General features: G+C 38.3%; 1 protein-coding gene across 5 annotated transcripts in view; it reads right to left on the bottom strand.

Annotated features, from left to right (window-relative positions):
- The window catches only part of LOC128684802 (uncharacterized), a 62,116-nt gene that overhangs the window by 8,253 nt on the left and 32,433 nt on the right, over positions 1–21,430 (bottom strand). For 2 of the 5 annotated variants that reach the window (XM_070101130.1, XM_070101154.1), the window contains 3 exons: positions 16,813–16,954; positions 14,977–15,072; positions 1,045–4,239 (listed from right to left, as the gene is read on the bottom strand). In XM_070101130.1, the coding sequence (XP_069957231.1) occupies positions 4,154–4,239; positions 14,977–15,072; positions 16,813–16,954 (324 nt within the window). In that variant the 3' untranslated portion in view covers positions 1,045–4,153. Of the gene's footprint in view, positions 1–1,044; positions 4,240–14,972; positions 15,073–16,812; positions 16,955–18,791; positions 19,081–21,430 lie in introns of those variants that run through there. The other 3 variants (XM_070101133.1, XM_070101143.1, XR_011394133.1) reach the window with 3 other exon arrangements.

Here is a 21,430-nt window from a genome sequence, read left to right as displayed (position 1 = left end):
TCCATAATCATCTCCTCATAGCTCATGCCCCCTTAACTTTGGAACAAGCCTTGTTGCATACTTCTGCACTTTTTCCAGTTTCTTAACATGCTTCCTCAGGTTTGTGTTCCATGCTGGTGCTATATACAGTGTACCACAAGATGGGCTTGGCATATGTTGTATAAAGTGCCCAGAAAGACTCTTTCTCAAGATTCTTTAAGGACACTTCTAGATTTGCCAGGCGAGCATTGACTGCAGTGGTTATTCAGTTGATGTAAACCTCTGGTGAAATCCCAGGCACTATGCTCATCCCTAGGCTTTCCTCTCTGAGCGAGGTCTATAATCTCTGCTCCCTGAGGCTATACACTGTGTCCAGTCTTCTGTACCCCTCCCCTATCTTCTTGACCATGCATTAGTTGGAGATGAATTCAAGGAACCACTTATCTAACCAATCTTGCAGCTTGTCCAGATCCATTTACAACTTTTCCCTTTTCTTTTATGTTTTTAATCCTCTCAGTTGTACATCATCAGCAAACAAGGATACATCTGATTCAGTCTCATCTGGAATGTCGTTCTCATAAACCAGGAATAGTACCTGCCTTAATAACGATCTTTTTTGTGTGTGCCTGCACGAGTACGTGCGTGTGCGTGTGTGTGTGCATGTGTTTGTTTGTTCATTTATTTTTCTGGGACACCCTGCTTGGTGGGAAAAAGCCATTGAGTTAAAAAAAAAAAATATACTGTATATATTTTTTTCAAAAATATTGATGTGTTCATCTCACTTTCCAAATTTAGGACAAAGTACAGTAGTCTTTACTTTTATTTTTTCCCTTTTTCCAGGATAAATTATATACGTACATAACAGAAATTCTAATAATTTTAGTTTGTTTTAGAATGTTTTTTTTTTGTTAGAGCAGGATACCATGATGAGAAAAAATGTACATGAATGTGTATAAAATATTTTTCTGAATTTTGGATCCTTGAGTATGATTAAGATTCATTCATATTCTCACTAAATTAAATAAAAGAGAAGACAACTTTTTCAGTTTAATAATTTGGGTTAGGATCATGCATAGTTATGAAAATGAAAAAGTATTAGGTATTATTTCTACTGACATTTACTGATTTATACATAATACTGCATATTAAAAATACAACAATAGAGTACAGATTTTACAGTACAGATTTTATTTTACATACAATAGTATACAATAAGTTCAAATGCTAATTTCTATCCAGATTAGAATAAGGCAAAATAATTTAGTGTTCTTGAGTTAAGGGTAAAATAAATAAAAGTAAAAAAAGTGCCACAGATTGCAAAATTTATAATAAAAAAAGCAAATGCTTTTTTATCTTGTTAATATTCTAAAAATATATCTTTTTTTCCTTTTAAGTATTATATAAAACTTTGCCTTGGTGGGAGAAGGCTGGCATGCTAAAAAAAAAAAATTACTTTCATGACATTTTTATTATTATTTTAACCCAGTTACTGTTATTGTACATATTTTTAGATGTAATCTAAGGTGCATGATGTTAAAAATCACAACTAATATCTGTATAACAATACATACTTTCGCTTCATAAATTTTTTCTTCAGTGGAGTTACGGGTTAATACTGATTCAAAATTAATATAAAAGTTGCTAAACCTGGATAGTTTCTGCTATAAAGTCAAAGAGCAAATCTGACTGCAGGTGGAATTTTCAATAAGGCCAGTGTGAGGCCATTATAGATATTGAAAGTGAATTCTGCTTGCCCTCTGATCAATGAAACGGTCTATTAAGATATAATGAATCAATATCTCAACCTGGCAATCTAGTGTGTCCAAGTCTTGATTGTGGAAGCATAGTTCTCCATACCTACAGGTATGGAAAGATAATGTTCAGGAGCCCAGCTGATGTCAGTGATAAAGTTAGGGCATTTACCATGACATTTTAATTTTTTTAAAACATCGACCATTCCCCACCGAGGAAGGGTTACCCAGAAAAAGAAAAAACATTTTCATTATCGCTCGCTCCATCACTGTCTTCCCAGAGGCGTGCCAATGCTACAGCTTTAAAATTTCAGCATAATTTCTACCCCTGCTACAGAGTGCAGGCACTACACTTCCCACCTCCATGACCCAAGTTCAGCTAACCAGTTACCCTGAATCCTTTCATAAATGTTACATTGCTCATGGTCCAACAGAATGTCAAGTCATAAAACCACTTGCCTCCACTCACTCCTATCTAACACACTCACACATGTTTGTGGATGTCTAAGCCCCTTGTACACAAAACCTCTGTTACCCTGTTCCTCTAACCTCTCCTAGGACGACATCTAATCTGTCTTCCCTCTACTACAGATATATATACGCTCTCCAAGTCATCCTATTGTGTTCCATCCTCTCTAAATGTCCGAACCACCTCAGCATTTGAAAATTTGATCATAGCTCTTTGAAACCAGAGAAACTGGCTATACAATGTTGATGGACAAACTGGAACAAATTCCAGGAGTCATACACTTTTTGTTACCACTCCTGGATCTACAAGCAACTTCCAGTAACCCTTCTGCTATCCGAGAGCTTGCACAATCTTCATGTCACTGGGACATGTCAAATGGCTCTCACTGAAAGTCCATTTAGCATGCCTCAAGATGCTCCAATTTCCATTAGATGGAGTAACACAACCACCACAGCAACACCTCTTGGAGAAAAGCTACAACAGGGCCTTTCACTATACGTATTGCTCAACTGAACAAAAGAGAAATATTCCTACTAAAAAGGCCAAAAGTAGAGGAAAGGGAAAGGCATTCAGGTTTAATCTGTGGAAAGGGAGGACAGAGTCAGTTCCAGGAAAGGAGCCCCCTTTATTAGCATCAAAGAACCCCTCCCCCCCCTTGAAAATGAAATGTGTAAATATACAACAAAGTTGAATAAATAACAGATGCAATGGATAGCTTTATTACATGGCAACATTTCACCTTTATCAACATTGTCATTAAGTGTTATTTATTTTTTATCCCTGGATTTATACTTATCTTGCACACAGATATTTTCTACAAAACAGTGGAACCTCAGTTTTCGTTATTAATCCATTCGAAAATGTCTGACGAAAACCGAATCGTACGAAAACTGAAGCAATATTTCCCATAAGAAATAATGTAAATCCAATTAATCTGTTCCAGGCACCCAAAAATATTAATAAAAAATACATTTTATAGAGAATAACTATAGTTTTACATACAGAAATAAATATAAATGACTAATGAAATGGATAAATGAACATTTAACATCACTTTTACCTTCATCAAAGACTCTTGTTGGTGTATGGAAGATGGCGAGGAGGGAAGAGGGAGGAGGAGAGGTTATTGTTTGGAAGAGGAATCCCCATCCATAAGGAATTCAGGTATCAAGGCCCTATCCGAGGTTACTTCCCTTCTTTGTCTTTTACTGGCACTAGGACCAGCTTGAGAGTCACTGGACCCCTGTTGCAAAAAAAAAAAAACTGTCCAGAGAGATCTGTTTCTGGTGTCTCTTTAAGATTTGCCTAAAATGGGACAAGGCACTGTCATTGAACATGTTGCAGACATGGCTTGCAACAGCTTTGTTAGAGTGATATTTCTCCACAAAACTTTGCAACTTATTCCACTTGGCACACATGTCTTTAATCACTGAAGAAGGCACATTCTCCCCTCTCTCTTCTTCCTCCTGTGAAACAATTTTCTCAGCTGTGGTCCATTGCTGTTTCAGTTGAAGGTCTTGCAGCTCTTCAGTGGTTAGCTCTTCCCTGTGGTCGTCCACCAACTCTTCCACATCCTGGCCACTCACATCCAACCCCATGGACTTCCCCAAATACCTTAGTACCTTTGAAGAGTTTCGAGAGTTTATCTACTCTCTCAGCCTCAAACCCTTCAAAATCACGAATGCATGGGATATTTGTGTGAGTGCCTGATTCCGGGAAATGAGTGGCCGAGTCATGCAGGCAGGCGGACAAGTTTGGTATGGACCATTTTCAACTGTATGAAAACCAAGTGGATGTACGAAAACTGGGACAAAATTTCAACGATAAAAGTTGTCGGAAACCAAATCATATGAAAACTAGGGCATATGAAAACTGAGGGTCCACTGTATTTATATTTACATGAAGAATTTATATACTGGAGATTATTTAAACTTATTCTTTGAGGCGCTCTTGTTTAATTCTCTTGTTTCACTTCCATGACTTGCTCCACATGTTGTAGTTCAGGTAGTTGATTTTTAACTTTGTTCCCAGATGTGACAGCTGTAAGTTTAGAATTCCATGAATAGTTTATCATAAGAAATTTTGTGCATAATCATGCAGCAATATACCACCAAACTGTTTCAAGGACTGAAGCTGAAAACATCCCAAATACAGTAAGCCTCAATAAGGCACAAAAGTTCCAAACCTCATGTTCTACAGATCCATCTGCCAACAAGTTCACTCCCAAATATTTAACCCTTTGACTGTCGAGACCCCTGTTCGCAAACTTGCTCTCAGTGTCGAAGAATTAAAAAAAAAAAAAAAAAAATTCTTATGAAATGATAGAGAATCTTTTCCCAATGGTAATGACACTAAAAGTATGAAATCTGACCAAAAACTTATGGAATTATGCTCTCGTGAAGTTAGTGATCTTGGTGATATTTACGCATTGGCGATTTTGCCAACTTTGAACCCTATTTTTGGCTAATTCCATTGTTCCAGTCGACCAAACTCATAGCCATTTCTTTAGAACTCCATTTGAGTACAAGAAACCTCCCATTTACCGATTTCAACTACCTAATAAAGTGCTCAGAAAATGGCAATTTGGCCAATTTCACACAAATTAAAAAAGATACCGATTTCAAAATAGGGTCCAGAATGAACAATGCAGACATTCCTGGCACTAAAATAACATTTTCTCTGTTCATCAGTCATATCTCCAGGCCCCTCTTATATTATTCTTGCTTTCTATTTTGAATTTTTATTCACACAAAAATTTGAAGATGTACTGTCATGCAGACTACTGCATTATTGTAATAATTGTATAAATAATGTCAACTCATTCATGACTGTGTGTTAGAATGTCTAGCTGGACACTTATTGGACAATGATGTCATTTGTTTACTCTTGAACATTGGCAAAAATCGAACATTTTCCCCACTTTGAGCTCAATTTCAAGGTCCTTTTCATCATAAAACCAATCAAAATCATCTATATTTTTGTAACATGTCTTCCATTCTATCAAATGAGACCAAGAAAACGAGAATACAACCATAATACTATACGAAAATACACCTCAAAGTCAGCATTTTAATAAAAAAACACGGTCGGATTTTTTTTCTCATTATGCACTGCGTGCTGCAGGATTTTTTCTATACTGCGCACACTGACCACATAGACCCATTCTCTCACATGTGGGCCTATCAGCTTTCTCCTGCTTGATTTGAAGCCGCTAGAATTTTGGAGTATAAATACACCAAAAACACTGGCTCGTAAAACATATATATACACTTACTTCCTGCCTCGGTGGCAGATGGCTGGTGTGTTAAAAAAAAAAATTTACTACCTCTTTCCAATCTCTCATTACCTAAATTCTTTTGTTACTCTCATTACCTTGCTCATTTTTATATTCACTTTTAATTTCCTTCTTTCACATACCCCAATATTCATCAGCAAAAGGCAGTTGTGACAACTCTCACTTTGTATCAGATCTGATACCTTTTAATCCACATAAAAACTCTTTACTGCTCTTAACCCCTTCAGGGTCCAAGGCCCAAATCTGAAGTGGTGCCCCAGTGTCCAAGAATTTAAAAAAAAAAAAACATTTATTTTTTCTTATGAAATGGTAGAGAATCTTTTTGTGAAGGTAATAAAACAAAAAGTACGAAATTTGATGGAAAACTGACGAAATTATGCTCTCGCGAATTTTGATGTGTCAGCGATATTTACGAATCGGCAATTTTGCAAACTTTGACTCCCATTTTAGGCCAATTACATTATTCCAGTCAACCAAATTCTTAGCTATTTCACTAGTATTACTTCTATTCTATTGATTGAGCACAAGAAATCGCCAAGTCAACTGTTTCAACTACAAATTAAAGTGATCGGAAATTGTTAATTTGGCCAATTTAACACAAAGTTCAAAATATTCCAATTTCAAAATAGGGTCCAGAATAAACAATGTAGGTATTCCTGGAACTAAACTAACATTTCCTCTGTTCATTAGTTACGTTTTGAGGCTTTACAAATAAATTCCATTTTGATTTTTTATTCACATAATGAATTTTTATTCACACCAAAAAATAGAAGATTTACTGTTATGCAATACTGTAATAATTGTATAAATATCATCACCATATCTGTGAATGCATATTAGACCCACCAGCTGGCGTGTATTAGACGAGTGAGGTCGTTTGTTTACTCTTGAATATCGGCAAAAATTTAACATTTCTGCTACTTTGAGCTCAGTTTCAAGCCATTTCCAGTGCTAAAACCAAACAAAATCATCTCTATTTCTGTAATATGTCTTCCATTCTATCAAATGAGACCAAGAAATTGCAAGTAGAACTATAAAAAACATACGAAAAAACACTGCAAATTCGCTGTTTTAATCGAAAAATCATGATTTCAGTTTTTTTCTCTCATTATACACAGCGTGCTGCAGGATCTGTTTTATGTGGTGCACACATACCACATAGATGTATTCTCTCATATCTAGGCCCAAATGTACCACTCACAGTTTATCAGAGCTGAGCTCATGACGTAGATCTACGGTTTGGACCCTGAACGTAAAGCCGTAGATCGACAGGACGGACCCTCAAAGGGTTAATAACCTACCACTTGTTCCATATATCTGCAACATCTGCCACATTGCTCCACTATCCACTCAATGTCTTTTCTAAATCCATAAATTGAACAAAATGCTCCTCACCTTCATCTAAGTATGTATTGTTCCCTTATTTAGTCTTATCTTTAATTCTTTCAATAATATTATACATTTTACCTAACAGCCTTTTTTTTTTTTTTTCAACAAGCCGGTCGTCTCCCACTGAGGCAGGGTGACCCAAAAAGAAAGAAAATCCCCAAAAAGAAAATACTTTCATCATCATTCAACACTTTCACCTCACTCGCACATAATCACTGTTTTTGCAGAGGTGCTCAGAACACAACAGTTTAGAAGCATATATGTATAAAGATACACAACATATCCCTCCAAACTGCTAATATCCCGAACTCCTCCTTCAGAGTGCAGGCATTGTACTTCCCATTTCCAGGACTCAAATCCGGCTATATAAAAATAACCAGTTTCCCTGAATACCTTCACTAAATATTACCCTGCTCACACTCGAACAGATCGTCAGGTCCCAAATACCATTCGTCTCCATTCACTCCTATCGAACACACTCATGCACGCCTGCTGGAAGTCCAAGCCCCTCGCCCACAAAACCTCCCTTACCCCTTCCTTCCAGCCTTTTCGAGGACGACCCCTACCCCGCCTTCCTTCTCCTACAGATTTAAATGCTCTCCATGTCATTCTACTTTGATCCATTCTCTCTAAATGACCAAACCACTTCAACAACCCCTCTTCAGCATAATATTTACACCGCACATTGCCCTTAGACAGGACATCTCCACTGCCTCCAACCGCCTCCTCGCTGCTGCATTCACAACCCAAGCTTCACACCCATATAAGAGTGTTGGTACTACTATACTTTCATACATTCCCTTCTTTGCCTCCATAGATAATGTTTTTTGACTCCACATATACCTCAACACACCACTCACCTTTTTTCCCTCATCAATTCTATGATTAACCTCATCCTTCATAAATCCATCCGCTGACATGTCAACTCCCAAGTATCTGAAAACATTCACTTCTTCCATACTCCTCCTCCCCAATTTGATATCCAATTTTTCTTTATCTAAATCATTTGATACCCTCATCACCTTACTCTTTTCTATGTTCACTTTCAACTTTCTACCTTTACACACACTCCCAAATTCGTCCACTAAAATTTGCAAATTTTCTTTAGATTCTCCCATAAGCACAGTATCATTAGCAAAAAGTAACTGTGTCAATTCCCATTTTGTATTTGATTCCCCATAATTTAATCCCACCCCTCTCCCGAACACCCTAGCATTTACATCTTTTACAACCCCATCTATAAATATATTAAACAACCATGGTGACATTACACATCCCTGTCTAAGACCTACTTTTACCGGGAAGTAGTCTCCCTCTCTTGTACACACCCTAACCTGAGCCTCACTATCCTCATAAAAACTCTTTACAGCATTTAGTAACTTACCACCTATTCCATATACAGTACTTGCAACATCTGCCACATTGTTCCAATATCCACTCTATCATATTTTTTTTTTTTCAACAAGTCGGCCTTCTCCCACCGAGGCAGGGTGACCCAAAAAAAAAGAAAGAAAATCCCCAAAAAGAAAATACTTTCATCATCATTCAACACTTTCACCACACTCACACATTATCACAATATATCCATCCAAACTGCCAATATCCTAAACCCCTCCTTTAAAGTGCAGGCATTGTACTTCCCATTTCCAGGACTCAAGTCTGACTAAATGAAAATAACTGGTTTCCCTGAATCCTTTCACTAAACATTACCCTGCTCACACTCCAACAGATCGTCAGGTCCCAAGTACCATTTGTCTCCATTCACTCCTATCTAACACGCTCACGCACGCTTGCTGGAAGTTGAAGCCCCTCGCCCACAAAACCTCCTTTACCCCCTCTCTCCAACCCTTTCAAGGACGACCCCTATCCCGCCTTCCTTCCCCTACAGATTTATATGCTTTCCATGTCATTCTACTTTGATCCATTCTCTCTAAACGACAAACCACCTCAACAACCCCTCTTCTGCCCTTTGACTAATGCTTTTATTAACTCCACACCTTCTCCTAATTTCCACACTCCGAATTTTCTGCATAATATTTACACCACACATTGCCCTTAGACAGGACATCTCCACTGCCTCCAACCGTCTCCTCGCTGCTGCATTTACCACCAAAGCTTCACAGCCATATAAGAGTGTTGGTACTACTATACTTTCATACATTCCCTTCTTTGCCTCCATAGATAACTTTTTTGACTCCACATATACCTCAATGCACCACTCACCTTTTTTCCCTCATCAATTCTATGATTAACCTCATCCTTCATAAATCCATCCGCCGACACGTCAACTCCCAAGTATCTGAAAACATTCACTTCTTCCATAGTCCTCCTCCCCAATTTGATATCCAATTTTTCTTTATCTAAATCATTTGATACCCTCATAACCTTACTCTTTTCTATGTTCACTTTCAACTTTCTACCTTTACACACATTCCCAAACTCATCCACTAACCTTTGCAATTTTTCTTTAGAATCTCCCATAAGGACAGTATCATCAGTAAAAAGTAACTGTGTCAATTCCCATTTTGAATTTGATTCCCCATAATTTAATCCCACCCCTCTCCTGAACACCCTAGCATTTACTTCTTTTACAACCCCATCTATAAATATATTAAACAACCATGGTGACATTACACATCCCTGTCTAAGACCTACTTTTACTGGGAAGTAGTCTCCCTCTCTTCTACACACCCTAACCTGAGCCTCACTATCCTCATAAAAACTCTTTACAGCATTTAGTAACTTACCACCTATTCCATATACAGTGGACCCCCGCATAGCGAACTTAATCCGTGCAAGAGAGCTGGTCGTTATGCGAAATGTTCGCTATGCGAATTAATTTTCCCCATAAGAAATAATGGAAATAAAATTAATCCGTGCAAGACACCCAAAAGTATGAAAAAAAAATTTTTTTACCACAAAAAAATGTTAATTTTAGTACACACAAACTGAAAAAGGCATGCACAATTACATGACACTTACTTTTATTGAAGATCTGGTGATGATTGATGGGATGGGAGGAGGGGAGAGCATTATCTTCTTACTGTTTAGAAGGGGAATCCCCTTCCATTAGGACTTGAGGTAGCAAGTCCTTTTCTGGGGTTACTTCCCTTCTTCTTTTAATGCCACTAGGACCAGCTTGAGAGTCACTGGACCTCTGTCGCACAACAAATCTGTCCATAGAGCTCTGTACCTCCCGTTCCTTCAAGACTTTCCTAAAATGGGCCATAACATTGTCATTGAAATAGTCACCAGCACGGCTTGCAACAGCTGTGTCAGGGTGATTTTCATCCATAAAGGTTTGCAGTTCAACCCACTGTGCACACATTTCCTTAATTTTTGAAGTAGGCACAATGGATTCCACAACTGGCATAGGCTTCTCAGGGTTAGCCCCAAACCCTTCAAAATCTTTCTTAATTTCCATACTAATTCTCACCCTTTTTACCACAGGGTTGGCACTAGAAGCTTTCTTGGGGCCCATGGTCACTTATTTTCCAGAAACAGCACCGAAAACACTGTAATAATACGAAATATTCCGAGTGTATGCTTGAATGTTACCGCGGAGGCTAGCTGGTAAACAATGGGACGGGCGGCACATGTGAGGCTGGCTGAGGGCCCACATTGGACGCGTCTCGGACGAAGTTCGCTGAGCGGGTTTTTGTCTACTATGCGGGGCAAAATTTCAGCGAACAAAGCGTTCGCTATGCGGATTGTTCGCTATGCAAGGCGTTCGCTATGCGGGGGTCCACTGTACTTGCAACATCTGCCACATTGCTCCTCTAACCACTCTATCATATGCTTTTTCTAAATCCATAAATGCAATAAAAACTTCCCTACTTTTATCTAAATACTGTTCACATACATGCTTCATTGTAAACACTTGATCTACACATCCCCTACCCACTCTGAAACCTCCTTGCTCATCCGCAATCCTACATTCTGTCTTACCTCTAATTCTTTCAATAATAACCCTAGCGTACACTTTTCCTGGTATACTCAGTAAACTTTTTATTTTTTTTCAACAAGCCGGCCATCTCCCACAGAGGCAGGGTGACCCAAAAAGAAAGAAAATCCCCAAAAAGAAAATACTTTCATCATCATTCAACACTTTCACCTCACTCACACATAATCACTGTTTTTGCAGAGGTGCTCAGAACACAACAGTTTAGAAGCATATACGTATAAAGATACACAACATATCCCTCCAAACTGTTAATAGTAAACTTATTCCTCTATAATTTTTACAATCTCCTTTGTCCCACTTCCCTTTATATAAAGGGACTATACATACTCTCCACCAATCCCTAGGTAACTTCCTCTCTTTCATACATTTATTAAACAAAAGTACCAACCACTCCAACGCTATATTCCCCCCTGCTTTTAACATTTCTGTCATGATCCCATCAGTTCCAGCTGCTTTACCCCCTTTCATTCTACGTAATGCCTCACGTACCTCCCCCCCCACACTTACATTCTGCTCTTCTTCACTCCTAAAAGATGGTATACCTCCCTGGCCAGTGCATGAAATTACCACCTCCCTTTCTTCCTCAACATTTAAAAGTTCCTCAAAATATTCTCACCATCTACCTAATACCTCCCTCTCTCCATCTACTAACTCCCCTACTCTGTTTTTAACTGACAAATCCATATGTTCCCTAGGCTTTCTTAACTTGTTTAACTCACTCCAAAATTTTTTCTTCTTTCTTCTTTCAACGTACCAGCCGTATCCCACCGAGGTGGGGTGGCCCAAAAGAAAAAACGAAAGTTTCTCCTTTCAAATTTAGTAATATATACAGGAGAAGGGGTTACTAGCCCCTTGCTCCCGGCATTTCAGTCGCCTCTTACGACATGCATGGCTTACGGAGGAAGTATTCTGTTCCACTTCCCCATGGAGATAAGAGGAAATAAACAAGAACAAGAACTAGAAAGAAAATAGCAGAAAACCCAGAGGGGTGTGTATATATATGCTTGTACATGTATGTGTAGTGTGACCTAAGTGTAAGTAGAAGTGGCAAGACATACCTGAAATCTTGCATGTTTATGAGACAGAAAAAAAAGACACCAGCAATCCTACCATCATGTAAAACAATTACAGGTTTTCGTTTTACACTCACTTCGCAGGACGGTAGTACCTCCCTGGGTGGTTGCTGTCTACCAACCTACTACCTATCAAATTTTTTCTTATTTTCATTAAAATTTCTTGACAGTGCCTCTCTCACTCTATCATCTGCTCTCCTTTTGCACTCTCTCACCACTCTCTTCACCTTTCTTTTACTCTCCATATACTCTGCTCTTCTTATAACACTTCTGCTTTGTAAAAACATCTCATAAGCTAACTTTTTCTCTTTTATCACACCCCTATAATTCTCACTCTTTCTTTTATTCCATTTTTCCTTATGCAAAACAACTATATATGATCTCTGCCAATCCATAGGTGCCTTTCCCCTTTGTAAAGTGAAAGGACACAAGTGCAACTAATGTGACATTTTTATTGTGGCAACATTTCACTCTCCAGGAGCTTTGTCAAGCCGTTACGGCTTGACAAAGCTCCTGGAGAGCGAAATGTTGCCACAATAAAAATGTCACATTAGTTACACTTGTGTCCTTTTACTTTACATATTGTCGGTAATTCTACCAACATTATTACACACCTTTCCCCTTTACATATACTGAACAAATGCACCAATTACTTGAAAACTATATCTCCACCTGCCTTTAACATTTCCATCTTAATCCCATCTATTCCAGTTGCTTTACTTTCCTTTCATTCTGCCCCACACACTCACATCTTGCTCTTCCTCACTCCTACAAGATGGTATACCTCTCTGCCCAATGCACGAGCTCACTGCCTCTCTTTTTTCATTAACATTCAACAACTCCTCAAAACATTCCCTTTATCTTCCCAATACTTCCACCTCCTCATCTAATAATGCCCCTCTTTTGTTTTAACTGATAAATCCATTTGTTCCTCAGGCTCTCTCAGCTTAGTGATCTCATTTCATATATTTTTTATATTCTCTTTGAAATTTGTTGATAAAGCCTCCCCCACTCTCACTGGCTTGAATTTGCACTCCTACACCACTCTTTCAACCCCCTTTTTCTCTTCATATATCCCACCCTTCATAAATCACTTCTAAACTGTAAAACCCTTTCATTTACTCACTTTTTTCTCCCTTACCATCCTCTTAACTCATCATTTCACCATCATTCTTCTCATCACCTGCACCCATCCTCTAACACCATACCTTTTAAGTCTACTCCACACCTGTTCAATCCCCTCCTTATTACCTTTACATACTCTGCCCCACCTTTCTCCCAACAGTTCTTTATAACTTACCCTACCTGACTCCTCCTTTAATTTATTCAATACTCTCATCCTCTCACCACAGTTACCACTAAATAATGGCCTGGTGGCTAACGCTCTCGCTTCACACGGCAAGGGCCTGGGTTCGATTCCCAACCAGAGTAGAAACACTGGGCGTGTTTCTTTACACCTGTTGTCTATGTTCCCCATCAGTAAAATGGATACCTGGGTGTTAGTCGACTGGTGTGGGTCGCATCCTGGGGCACTGACCTAATTTGCCCAAAATGCTGAGCATAACAAGGGGCTTTCTATATAGTAGTATGTCATTGATGTCAGCTAGGCTTGTATGACATGTACATGTACTTGTAGTAAATAAAGATATTATTATTATTTTTTTTTTTTTCAACAAGTCGGCCGTCTCCCACCGAGGCAGGGTGACCCAAGAAAGTAAGAAAATCCCCAAAAAGAAAATACTTTCATCATCATTCAACACTTTCACCACACTCACACATTATCACTGTTTTTGCAGAGGTGCTCAGAATACAACAGTTTAGAAGCATATACGTATAAAGACACACAACATATCCCTCCAAACTGCCAATATCCCAAACCCCTCCTTTAAAGTGCAGGCATTGTACTTCCCATTTCCAGAACTCAAGTCCGACTATATAAAAATAACCGGTTTCCCTGAATCCCTTCACTAAATATTACCCTACTCACACTCCAACAGATCGTCAGGTCCCAAGTATCATTCGTCTCCATTCACTCCTATCTAACACGCTCATGCACGCTTGCTGGAAGTCCAAGCCCCTCGCCCACAAAACCTCCTTTACCCCCTCTTTCCAACCCTTTTGAGGACGACCCCTACCCCTCCTTCCTTCCCCTATAGATTTATATGCTTTCCATGTCATTCTACTTTGATCCATTCTCTCTAAATGACCAAACCACCTCAACAACCCCTCTTCTGCCCTCTGACTAATGCTTTTATTAACTCCACACCTTCTCCTAATTTCCACACTCCGAATTTTCTGCATAATATTTACACCACACATTGCCCTTAGACAGGACATCTCCACTGCCTCCAACCGTCTCCTCGCTGCTGCATTTACCACCCAAGCTTCACATCCATATAAGAGTGTTGGTACTACTATACTTTCATACATTCCCTTCTTTGCCTCCATAGATAACGTTTTTTGACTCCACATATACCTCAACGCACCACTCACCTTTTTTCCCTCATCAATTCTATGATTAACCTCATCCTTCATAAATCCATCCGCCGACACGTCAACTCCCAAGTATCTGAAAACATTCACTTCTTCCATACTCATCCTTATTACTATATATATATATGTTACTCCACTAAAACCATGCACATTCAGAGATATTTAATGAAAATAACTTATTGGCCTGTGTAATTGATTCTTGAAAAAAAAAATTTTTATAAATGTTTTACAGAGAATAAGAGTGATGAGAAAGTATCAGAGTGGCATGCATCTAAGATACCATCAGAACAACATTAGCTGGAACTATTCACCCATTTCAGACAGATATACCAGTCACTATGACAGTACCTTGTATAAAGATACATCAAATTGGATGAACTCATACCTTTCACTGAAGCTGCCTTGATGCCAGTGAAGAGTTATTGATCCAGCTACATTCCCTTTATTTGGATTGAATCTGGTTGCCTCCCATTACCCCAGTGTTATAAGAACTCTATGGGTTTAACACTCTATCCATAAAATGAAATAATAATAATAATAATAATAATACTGAACTTACTTACACTCATTTAAGACAACCAAGCATTTCTCTCCTGGGTTATCTTGAAATGCAGACTCCTTTTCATGTTCCCTCTCTTTTCTCTTCAATGATTTAGCCACTGTAATATTCGAAAACTATGAGAAATAAAATTTAACAAGAGTCTGAATAAATCTTAAAATTGCATTAATGGTAAAAAATTTAATTAGAGACAAAAATTCTTCGGGGTAAGACAGAAATTAGGACTGCAGAGGAGTAAGGAGGATTTATGAAGGGTAGTAGATGTGTATACTAAGTGTTTACATTGAAGCATATTAAGTGAACAATACCTAAACAGAAGGGTCAGTTTTTGCATTTACAGATTTTGAAAAGGCATATTATAGGTTGGATAGGGGAGCAATGTAGCAGCTGTTTCAAATGTACGAATCAGTCGTAGGTTATTAAAAGTAGTCAATAGTCTTCATGCTGATAGCGAGGCTCAAGTTAAGAAATACAGTGAAGTAGGATTTAGACAGACATGCATGATGTCACCAATTTTTTTAACACACTAGTCATCTCCCACCAAGGTAGGCTGACCTGAAAAAGACAATGCTTTCACTATCATTCACTCTATCACCATCTTGCCAGAGGCGTGCAAACATTACAGCTCATATGCTGAATACATTCACTTCCTCCAAACTCTGTCCTTCCAATTTGATATGCAATCTTTCAACACCTAAATTTTTTGTTACTATCATCACCTTGCTCTTTCCTATGTTCACTTTTAATCTCCTTCTTTTAAATACTCTCCCAAATTCATCTACCAACCTCTGCAACTTCTTTTCAGAATCTCCCAGAAGTACTGTATAGTTGGCAAAAAGCAACTGTGACATAAATTCTTTAGCTTTTAATCCCACTCCTCTCCTTAACACTTTAGCATTCACTTTCACAACCCCATCTATAAATATGGTAAATAACCATGGTGACATTACGCATCCCTGTCAAAGGCCTACTTTTTTCTAGAAAATAATCCCCTTTCTCTCCTACATACCCTAACCTGAGTCTTACTATCCTCAAAAAACTCTTTAGTACTTTAAGTAACCTACCACCTATTCCATACACTAGCAACATTTGCCACATTGCTTCTCTATCCACCTTATCACATGCTCTTTTTAAATCCATAAATGCAACAAAAACTTCTTTACCTTCATCTATGTATTGTTTGCTTAAATGTTTTATGTAAACACTTGTGCATCTGCAATCCTGCTCCCTGTCTAACCCTTGATTTTTTTCTGTAATAACTCTACTATACATTTTACCTGGCTTTTGCCCCCTATAATTCTTAAACTCTCTTTTATCCCATTTTCCATTATGCAAAAAACTATGGATGCTCTCTGAGAATCACTATGTACCTTCTGCACTTTCATACATTTACTGAACAAATGTATCAACCACCTGAAAACTATATCCCCACCTGCTTTTAACATATATGTCTTGATCCACCTCTCCCAGCTGCATTAAACCCTTTCATTCACTTACTGCCTCATACACCATTACCACACTCACATCTGGATCTTCCTCACTCCTAAAAGACATTATACCTCCCTGCCCAATACATGAAATTGCTACCTCTCTCTCATTAATATTTAGAAAGTTTACCAACTGAAATAAGAGGAAAGTGTGTTGTTGTAAGGAGTTGGGTTAATTATTAAAGCTACTGATGACTGTATCAGTCTCTCATCTCTGGAATGGGGTTTCATGGCTAGATAACATATGACAGACATAAAAATTAAAATTGCTAGGGCTGAGCAGTAAATATCTAGTACGTATAGGTAAGTGCTTCACTGTTTCTGTGAAAACCAGTTTTAATGTTTATACTCACCCTTACAGAATATATTCATGAGGAGGGCCTTGTCAGCTTCTTCGAGAGCACTTCCAGATATAATGCCCTTAATATTTCGTGTAGGACATTCTTTAAAGTACAGGGTAGCAACTGTATAACCCCCTCCTCTTATTTTTGCACTCTGACAAGAAATGAATATCTACATAAATTTTTTTATATACTATATATCTATTGTACACTTTATTTTTATGTCAATGACTGACTCCAACCAAGCTAGGGTGACTCAAAAAAGTAAACATTTTCACCATCATTCATTCAACTGCTGTCTTGTCAAAATAGTGTTGATATCACAATTTAGATTACTCTCCAATTGCAACATTCCCACCCTTCCTTCAGAGTGATTGCCCTTCCCACCTACAGAGCTGAAGTCTGGCTAAATAGTTTTCTTGACTCCATTCATAAGTGTGAGCAAGGGTTCACACTCCAACAGAGCATCCACTTAAAATCATTTGTCTCTTTTGCTCCTATTTAACACACACACACACAAGCCTGCTGGATGCTCAAGCCCTTAACACTCAAAACCTCTTTCAGTCCCTTCCTTCAACCCTTCCTGGAATAACTTACTCCTCCTACCTTCTGCTCCAACTTGACACACCCTTTTTGTCATCCTATTCCTTTCCCTCAATATATTCCCAAACTACCTTAATGACCCTCCTCAGCTCTGTGAATTATACCCACAATGACCACACAATGTCTTTTAATTTCTACACTCCAAACTCTGGGCATGATATTCACAGCACACACTGCTCTCAAACATGACATCACCACTGCCTCTAGCTGCCCTCTCATTGCAGCATTCAAAACTCATTCCTCACTTCCATGAAGGTGTTAATACCATTATACTGTGGTACATTACCTCTTTGCCTCCATAGATAAACCTTCTTTCCACAGATGTCTCAACACACTATCCTAGTTTTCCCCTCTCATTTATTCTATGGTCCACCTCATCTTTCATAAACCCATCTACTGACATGTTCACTCCCAAATATCTAAATATGTACATCCACTCCTTCCATACTCTCATCATTCAATCTTATATTCTATCTATCACTACCTAGACCTTTTGTTACTCTCTTCTAGATATCAGTATGTAGCTTTATGAATTAACATAATTAGTGGCTTTCTTCTGAGCTTTATTGTATACTACCTAGACCTTTTGTTACCTTCTTCTAGATATCAGTATGTAGCTTTATGAATTATCATAATTAGTGGCTTTCTTCTGAGTCTTACTGTATTAAATTATATATGTATTATAATAAAAGCAAACTCAAAATACTGAATAATCAGTTTGTATAACTACTGAATGGCTCATAAGAAATAAAAATGAAACTTTAATACGTATAGTGGAACCTCAGTTCTCGACTGTATTACTTGTCGAACAAATCGGTTTTTGAACGAGGAATTCGAGAAAAAATGTCCTGGTTTTTGTGCAGTCTCTTGGTTGTCGACCAACAATGTGAACGGCTCGGGCCACGTGCTCAAAGAATGCACACTGGTTAATGAGTCGACAGCGTGGGGGAATTGAAACTGAAGCTCTTACTTGTTTATCATTCCAAAAATTTATGAGTTTTTAAGAGCAATGTTATGAAAAAACAATTTTCTGTAATGTGGAGGGCCAACACGAAAGCTTGGGAACAAGACAATTTTTTATTGAATGGGTTCATGAGGGCTTTGCTCCCACTGTTAAAAAGTATCTCATTAAAAAACAATTGCCACTCAGGGGCCCTTTTACTTATGGATAATGCTCCTGCCCACTCTCCAAGCTTGGAAAACAAGTTGCTGGAGGAGTTCAGTTTTATAAATGTGAGGTTCTTGCCTCATCCAGCCCATGGACCAGCAGGTCATTTCTAACTTCAAGAAACTCTACACCAAAGCACTGTTGAAAGGTGCTTTGAAGTTACTTTAGAAACAAATTTAACCCTTAAGGAGTTCTGGAAGGACCATTTCAATATCCTCACCTGCTTGAGGCTTATAGACAAAGCGTGGGGAAAAGTGTCTTCCAGGACCATGCAGTCAGCATGGAAGAAATTGTGGCCTGACTTTGTGGTAGCCAGGGATTTTGATGACTTTGAAGATGAGCCTGAGCCAGTAGAGGATACTGTGTCACTGGGGAAGACCCTGGGCCTAGAGGTGACTGAAGATGACGAGGAGGAGGTAGAGGAGCACAGAACTGAACTCACCACAGAACTTGTAGGCCTTCAGAAAGAGCAGCAATAGATAGCAGCGGAGGAGCTGTGCAGGAGTTTGCTGAAAAATACCATCCAGACAAAGCAGTGGCTATCTGTTTCTCTAATATGTACAATGACAGTGTAATGTCTCAATTTAAACAAATGTTAAAACAGAGCCTGAAACAAACCCTCACTGTACAAGTTTTTAGTAAGACGAAGAATCAGTGAGCCAGAGTAGTGTTGGTTGTGAAAAGAGACAAAGAAAAGAAACAACACCAGGACAGTTGCCTGACATACTAACCCTTTGGGGGTTTCGGCCGTACTAGTACGGCTTACGACCCAGGGTTTTTGACGTACTAGTACGCCTAAATTCTAGCGCCCTCAAATCTAGTGGGAGAAAGCTGGTAGGCATACATATGAAAGAATGGGTCTATGTGGTCAGTGTGTGCAGTATAAAAAAAATCCTGCAGCACACAGTGCATAATGAGAGAAAAAAAAACTTTGACCATGTTTTTGGAATAAAACAACGACTTTGCATTGTATTTTCGTGTGGTATTTATTGTTGTATTCTAGTTTTCTTGGTCTCATTTTAGAGAATGGAAGACATATTACAGAAATTGAGATGAATTTGACTGGGTTTAAAATGAAAAGTACCTTGAAACTGAGCTCAAAGTAGCAGAAATGTTCGATTTTTACCAAAGTTCAAAAGTAAACAAATCATGCCAAGCATCCAATACACATCAACTGGTGAGTCTAATATTCTTTCACAAGTGCACTGATATTATTTATACCATTTTTACACTAATGCAGCAGTCTGCATAACAGTAAATCTTCTATTTTTTGTAAGAATAAAAATTGAAAGTGGAAAGCCAAAGAAATATAAGAGGGGCCTGGGGATGTGACTAACGAACAGAGGAAATGTTATTTTAGTGCTAGGAATGTCTTTCTTGTTTATTCTGGACCCTATTTGGAAATTGGCATATTTTGAAATTTGTGTGAAATTGGCAAATTGCTAAATTCTGACCACTGTATTGGATAGTTTAAATCAGTAAATGGGTGGTTTCTTGTACTCATTCAATAGAAAAAATGGAGTTCTAGAGAAATAGTTATGATTTTTCTCGACTAGTACACTGGAATTGGCCGTAAATATGCTCAAAGTGGACAAAATCGCCGATGCATAAACATCGTCAAGACCGCTAACTTCGCAAGAGCATAATTCCGTAAGTTTTCCATCAAATTTCATACTTTTGGTGTCATTATGATCGGGAAAAGATTCTCTATCTTTTCATAAGAAAAAATCATTTTTTTTTTTAAATTTGGCCGACCCTGAGAACAAGTCTTGGAGAGGGCCTGTCGACCCTCAAAGGGTTAATAGGTGACTCTCCTTCCAAGCAGTAACATACCCCCTCCTCTCCTCCACCTCCTGCTTCCAGTATGCCATTTGCTCTCCTCTGACAAGTAAGAGGCAGTTAAATTTTCATTTATTGTACAGTATTTCAGTTAAAGTTTCCTTTAGTATTTATTTTTACAGTTTTATGTAGTAGTTAGTACATTTTTAATAAATTATTATATTGTCATTTGGGGTTTGGAACAGATTAATTCTGTTTACATTATTCTTTATGGGAAAAACTGCTTTGGTTGTCATCCATTTTGCTTGTCAAATTGACATCTGAAATTAATTAAATTCAACAACTGAGGTTCCACTGTAATAATAATAATAATACAGGTCAGCCATCACTAATCCGGCATCATTGGGACCTGTAGTGTGCTGGATTAGTGAGTTTGTCAGATTACAGAATGGTTAGGTTAGAATACACTTAATTAACCCATTAATAAAGACTCTCTCTCTGCTACATCTTCCTCATTTTCATCACTGCTTTCTCGTCCACTGGCTTGCTGCTGTGGATTTACAGCCATCTGCACAATTTCTGAGTCAGTATAATGATGAAATTTGAGTCAGTATATTGATGAAATTTGAAATAATGCTAGCCAAAAATTAGTGACGGATTACTGATGGAACTGGATGACTGACTGCCGGATCAGTGATGGCCGACCTGTAATAATAGTGGGTGAGATGTTATCAACAAATTTTGTTGAAAATAAGAAAAAGTTTTGGAGTGAGATTAACAAGTTAAGGAAGCCTAGAGAACAAATGGATTTGTCAGTTAAAAATAGGAGAGGAGAGTTATTAAATGGAGAGTTAGAGGTATTGGGAAGATGGAGGGAATATTCTGAGGAATTGTTAAATGTTGATGAAGATAGGGAAGCTGTGATTTCGTGTATAGGGCAAGGAGGAATAACATCTTGTAGGAGTGAGGAAGAGCCAGTTCTGAGTGTGGGGGAAGTTCGTGAGGCAGTAGGTAAAATAAAAGGGGGTAAGGCAGCCGGGATTGATGGGATAAAGATAGAAATGTTAAAAGCAGGTGGGG

This window comes from Cherax quadricarinatus, chromosome 5 (genome assembly GCF_038502225.1).
Source record: "Cherax quadricarinatus isolate ZL_2023a chromosome 5, ASM3850222v1, whole genome shotgun sequence".
NCBI classification, from domain to species: Eukaryota; Metazoa; Arthropoda; class Malacostraca; order Decapoda; family Parastacidae; genus Cherax; species Cherax quadricarinatus.
This window is presented reverse-complemented; position numbering and strand designations above follow the sequence as displayed.